The 6,659-nt window shown below is 29.5% G+C and overlaps 1 protein-coding gene across 1 annotated transcript; it reads right to left on the bottom strand.

The window, feature by feature from the left end:
- Positions 1-706: 706 nt before the first annotated feature.
- On the bottom strand, positions 707-2,210 carry LOC132296155 (RING-H2 finger protein ATL77-like). The gene is made up of 2 exons (XM_059794386.1): positions 1,898-2,210; positions 707-1,660 (listed from the first exon to the last, which is right to left on the bottom strand). Exon 2 carries the CDS (start codon positions 1,538-1,540, stop codon positions 812-814), a length of 729 nt encoding a protein of 242 aa, XP_059650369.1. The 5' UTR covers positions 1,541-1,660; positions 1,898-2,210; the 3' UTR covers positions 707-811.
- Between the last annotated feature and the right edge of the window lie 4,449 nt (positions 2,211-6,659).

Genomic DNA, 6,659 nt, shown 5'->3' with positions numbered 1-6,659 from the left:
ATATGATTTTTTGCTAAAAAGATAGTATTTTAATTTCAAAAATATGATTTTTTAAATAAAAGAGAATATAATAAGGGTAATTTAGTCATTTCACATACCCTTAACGTCCAATTGACAGAGTTGGGGTAAAATGATAACTTTATTTTATTATTGGGGGTTTTTCAAACTGGTTGGGATTTTATGATCAATTTTTAATAGTACTAGGGGTTTACAGAAATTTGCCCTTGATACTATAATTTTATTTAACTGGGGTTTTTTTTTTTTTTTTTAAGTAATGACATAATCACTTAAAATTTAAAATATATGTATGTATATAGCATATAAACTAGGTGCAAAATTCAAAGGTGTGAAATATGAGACACAATAACAATTTTTTTCACTTAAGATTTAAAAAATATGTCTTTATATAGCATATAAACTAGGTGCAAAATTCAATGGTGTGAAATATGAGACACAATCAAATAGGTTTTTAAAAATTTTAACTGTTGTGTAATTTTACCTGTTCACGTTCTCTACTCTTGAAAACAATTTTAAGAAAGAAAACCAAGCAAGACTTAATATTTCTGTGCCAATTTGTTTCTTTACTGAATAAATTAAGAATGAAACATCGCTGTACGACAGAATAGTAAATCAAAGAACAAAAAATTAACAACATATTACATGAATTGAAGCTGTACGAAAGAATACTAAATCAAAGAACAAAAAATTAACAACATATTACATGAACGATTTATATATGTTATAAAAAATGTCATTACATTTACAGTGCCATTACAATGGATGCAAAAAAAAAAAAAAAAAACAATTCTAATCATTCAGCTGTTGGCATCTTGAAGCGACAAATCGGACAAAAGTTACTGATCTCCAGCCAATGAACAATGCAATCTTCATGGTAGACATGATCACAGGGCATGCGAGTGACTTCAGAACCAACTCTAAACTTGACGAAACAAATTATACATTTATCCATGTAACCTCCTATCCATGGTACGGTCTTCAACCCATCATGGTCTTCGTCCACGTCCTCGTCCACCTCCACCTCCCACGGCCACGGCCACGGAAAATACGTAACCATCATGTCTATGAAAAAAAAAGGTGTGCTAGTGGTGCTAGAACAAGTGACTTGTTCTATGTCACCAGAGAGAATCCTACTAAATAAATCGTCAGTTGTGTCCGAGAGCTGGTCACGATTGCGGGTGATTACCTCCGTACTGGTGTGGGATCTAGAGAAGGGTTCGCTAGTAGTTATGGCTCGACAATCAGAGAGAATGCTATGAAATATATGGTCACGATCGAGGGTAATTCCGACAGTAGAGAGGAATTGAGAGAAGCATGAGTATGCTTCGTCATCAGACAACAACACAGTGGTCGAAATTGGGTGTTTTGTTTTACTCAATTCAACTCTTTTTTCTGAGACTAAGGCATGGTTGAAATCTTTTCTGTCAACGTGTGCCATTAGGCCAAACGAATTAGCCGGTGGAGAATCAAGATTAAGATCAACTCTGCTGAACCACCAAAATGTCTGTAGCCGATACATCATATCCAGTAAAAAATAGAGATGGATGGAGATGATGTAAGTAACCTTTGCACCTCCAATATCCTTCTCCTTCCCACGATGAGATCCGAATGAATGGAAAGGAAAATACTTCCACCCCAATTTCTGTGGATGGGAATAACAAAATAGCCCAATTTATGAGACTCCTTGTCAGAATGGGAAAAGAAAATTCCAAAATAAAGAAAATAAATACACCATATATAATAAAAATTGATGAGCTCGATCCACAATTTACGCTACCCAAAAATTGGAAATAAACGCCGAGGAGAAGAACGAATTAGGGAAGACAGATTTTGATAGCAATAATATATGACATATAAAATCTAGAGAGAGAGTAGCAACCTGTGTCTCGTTGCTTGTCGAAATACGACAGAGATGGAAGGAATTAGTGGAAGAGCTTCAGATCGAAGGAGTTGGCCAAGGGGAGGATCTACGGCGGCTGAGGACAATAGCCTCCTTGTGTTTACCCTTCCGAATTAAAAAGTGTATATTTTTAGGGTTAGATACTATATATATATATACCTGCGTCTCGCTTGTCGAAATACGACAGAGAAGGAAGGAATTAGTAGAAGAGATCGAAGGAGTTGGGCAAGGGGAGGATCTAGGGCGGCTGAGGACAGTAGCCTCCTTGTGTTTACTCTTCCGAATGAAAAAGTTTTAGGGTTAGATACTATATATATATATATATATATATATATATAGGTAAAGTGTAAAAAAAAATCTCAACGGTCTTAAATTTGTAAATAACCTCCTAAACTATATTTTGTGCATAAAACTCCTAAATTATCACATTTTGTTGTAAAATGTCCCATTGTCTTACCTATTTTTCATTAATGACCATAATGTCCTTTCTTATTGAATTATACTTGATATATTTTCCTTATTAAAATAAAATATGAAAAAAATTCATACTAATTTGATGAAATATTCTCCATTAAATTTACACATATATACTATTATTAAACGTGCAAAGTGTTTCAGTATTTCAATATTTATTTATTAATATAAAAAAATATTTATTAATTGATATAAAACTCTACAAATTAACTAATAAAATTCAAATCGCCTATTTATTTGTTTGTTTCTAAAAAAAATTAATAAATTCATATTACAAATTACCTAATAAATATGTACTATTATTTAAAGAGTTTTTATAAATTCAAATTACAAATTCCCTAATAAATCTATACTATTATTAAAAGAGTTTCTATAAAACTTTGACACAAAATCTATATCTATATCTATATCTATACTATTATTATAAAAAAAAATTACATTCATTCAGACCGGCCCAGTTATAATTATGTCCTTATTTGGAGAGGACACATGTCATCAACCTATAAATACAGGCATTGGGGAAGGATGAAGGGTACAGAAATTGAGAATTTTATAAATACTAAGGGGCAGAAATTTAGAAACTCATAGAACATCCAAAGAATAAGCACATTTAAAATCAATGAAAGCCCTGATCAGCATCTCAAAGTAAGTTGAGAGAAGCTCTCATAGAACAAGAAGTGGAGAGATTTGGATAGCATCTCAAAGTAAGTTGAGAGATCAATCCATGTGTGTAATACTCACTTTAAATTGTTATCTCTTGTTTGTGTGACTTAATTACACAATTGTGGAAGGTCTAAACAGAAGTCTCCACACCATTGCATAGTTTGCATACGCAACATCAAGTAGATTTTGATTTACAGAGTTTTCGGAGAACATATCACTCATTTATTTTTTATTTATTTCTTAAATCTATTATAAATAATAGATGTGGATTACTCCTAAATATTTTTAAATTAACAAAAATTGCAATAAAAAAGAAAGAAGACTTTGCAGGCAACAAGAAAAATTAACAAAGGATAGAGGATTGTACTCAATTTTTATAAATTAATAAAGTAATTATTATTTGCTTCATATGCAAAGAATATCAATTTTTATAAATTAATAAATTATTATTATTCGCTTCGTAAAAAAAAGTGTTAATGCATAATAAAATATTTAATAAATCAATTCGTGCACAAAATATTGAACTAAATCAATTGGTGCATAAATAATTAATTCACCACATTAGATATTACATCACGCCTCTTAATAATATATATTACATTAAATATAATATATTACATTAAATATTAAACGGAGTGCTATTCATAATTCAATTTCAAATATGTTAACTTTGACACAAATCAATTACCAATTAAAATTAAATAGGTAAAATAAAATAATTTCTTTAAAACACTAACACTACCTTTTATTGTGAGTTTTTTTAATAAAAGGAAATCTAATTAGAAATGATATATTTAAAGAAAATAAAATAATTTTCCTATTTTATTTTCAATAAAACTCTATCACATTAGATAAGGACATATTTAAAGAGTTTCTATAAAACTCTAACACAAATTACCTATTTATCTATTTATTATTTTGAGTTAAAATAAAAGAAAATCTTAGCCAAGAATTATTAATATAAAAAAAATTATTAATTGATATATAAAATAATATAATTTTTCTAAAATTCTATCACAAATTGCCTTTTATTATAGTTTTTTTTATATAAAAAAAATCTAATTAGATAAAGATATATTTAAAGAAAATAAAATAATTTCTATAACACTCTACCACAAATTATCTATTTTTTTTCAATAAAACTCTATCACATCTAACAAAGATATATTTAAGGGGTCTCTGTAAAACTCTAGCACAAATTACTTATTTATCTTTTTATTATGAGTTTTTTTAATAAAAGGAAATATAATTATACGAGTATTATTAATATAAAAAAATATTTATTAATTGATATTAAAAAGAGGTTTTAAAAGAGTTTCTATAAAACTCTTACACAATTTACCTATTTATTTATTTATTATGAGCTTTTTTAATAAAAGTAAATCGAATTAGACAAGAATTATTAGTATAAAAAAATATTTATTAATTGATTTAAAAGAGTTTTTAAAAGAGTTTCTATATAAAACTTTAACACAAATTACCTATTTATTTATTTATTTATTATGAGTTTTTAATAAAATAAAATCTAATTAGATAAGAATTATTAATATAAAAATTATTTATTAATTAATATAAAAAATAAAATAATTTTTCTTAAACTCTACCACAAACTATCTTTTATTTTAAGCTTTTTTAATAAAAGGTAATTTTATTAGACAAGAATTATTGATACAAAAAATATTTATTAATTGATATAAAAAATAAAATAATTTTTCTAAAAGTCTAACACAAATTACATTTTTTTAATAAAAGAAAATCTAATTAGACAAGAATATATATATTTAAAGAAAATAAATAATTTCTATAAAATTTTACCACAATTACCTATTTTATTTTCAATAAAACTCTATCACATTATGATGAGCGTTGAAAAATGCGATTTAAACCCTTTAAGCTTAGGTATTCTAGGATCTTTATCTATCTTATTTTCCCGCCTTAGACTAATTTCGTGTTATTTCCATTTTCAGGCACTTATCCCCAAAATAAGTCAATTCAGCCAAATAAGAGTATAAATGAAGCAATCTTGAACTGAATGGAAGAAATGAGCAAAGTGGGAGCAAAATGAAGCAAAGTGTGGAAAAGCATCATCTTCGATCGATCTCATCAATGTTCGATCGATCGATCAGAGCAAGATCAATTTAGGCCTCATCGAGATGGATCCAAGCCTTTGTCCTTATCCAAAAGATCTCACCATCTTCGATCGATCCAACTCTTCTCAGATTGATCGAAATTATTCTATCTTATCCACACCTACCACTCCACCTACCACTTTTGTCTTTTTCCCAAAATATCCCAAAAATATCTCAGATTTGTCTTTATCCAAAAAGGCGCCACCAAGGATGGATCGATCTAGCCAAAGTTTGATAGATGTCACCTAAGTTTAATCAATCTTATCAACGTTCGATCGATCGAACCCTCTTAAGTGCGAATTAAATCAAATTTTGGCTCATTAAAAGTTGGCAAATGGTGCAACCATTGGAGCAGCCCTTGTGCACGAGTCCAGACCATTGGGTGTAACACTTGAGCTACCTATATAAGGATTTGAGCCACTTTTGTAAAAAGAGACATTACATGCTTAGATACATTCTTATGGACCAAGAAAAGAGAGGAGAGGAGCCTAAAGACACCATTTTTAGGAGTTCTTCCATTCATCTAGGATTTTCATCAAGAACAAGAGCATACCTACCATGGAGATAGCCCTTGAGGGTTGGAAGACTACATCAATGAGTGGCTAAACATCTTTTTGGGGCTAGAGTTAGCCCTAAGCATTCCTTCTGAACCTTGATGCTATGTATTTTGAGGGAATTTGTGTTATAATACTTGTTTTGACACTTATATATATATGAATCTTGTTTATTCAATGATTTGTGTGGTTTAATACTTTCAATTGATCATTTCATTCTATCCATATGTCTATGTATGCTAGAATAGATGTTCATGTGTTTATCTCTAATTTTTGTGTTGTTGATGCATGTCTATGTGTATTGATGCTATTGATCTATAGATTGTCAAGGTATAGTGCTTAATAGAATGCTCTTGTGGTTTATTTGATGGTTCATACTCATTTCTAGATGGATTGTGCCTCTCCCTTAGTTTAATTAGTTTAATTTTCATGTCATTAGCTTAGTTGTAGTGTATTTACCTTAGTTTCTTAGATGAGAGGACAATCCATGCTTGTTGTTTGATATTCCATGCTTATGAATGCAAGTAGTATATGTCTCTAACCATGTGATGTGTTTGGATTGTGAGCTTAAAGGAAGGATTAATGGCTTAGTACTATTCATTAGGTTGTTTAGACAACATATACTTAATTGGTCATCCATGCTTTTTGAAACAACGAATCACACACATACCAATATTGCAACACATGTTTCCCCTCATTAATTATACATTGAGTGTTTAGAAAGATGATGTTTAGTGGTAACCTCTAAGTCCCAAGATCTCTCTCTCTCTATCTCTTGTTTTCTCTATCCTTTATTTGCTTGTTTACATTAAGCTTGTTAGTTTAGGTTTAGTTTAATCAACCAAACAAACCACATTTTGATCACTCGACCTACTAACCCTTCTTTGTTTCCATATCAATACGACCCCCTAATCCCTTGGG

The sequence above is a fragment of the Cornus florida genome, unplaced genomic scaffold, assembly GCF_030987335.1.
Source record: "Cornus florida cultivar Cherokee Brave unplaced genomic scaffold, ASM3098733v1 CherokeeBrave_3.0.0_Hap2_Chr01, whole genome shotgun sequence".
Taxonomy (NCBI): Eukaryota; Viridiplantae; Streptophyta; class Magnoliopsida; order Cornales; family Cornaceae; genus Cornus; species Cornus florida.
This window is presented reverse-complemented; position numbering and strand designations above follow the sequence as displayed.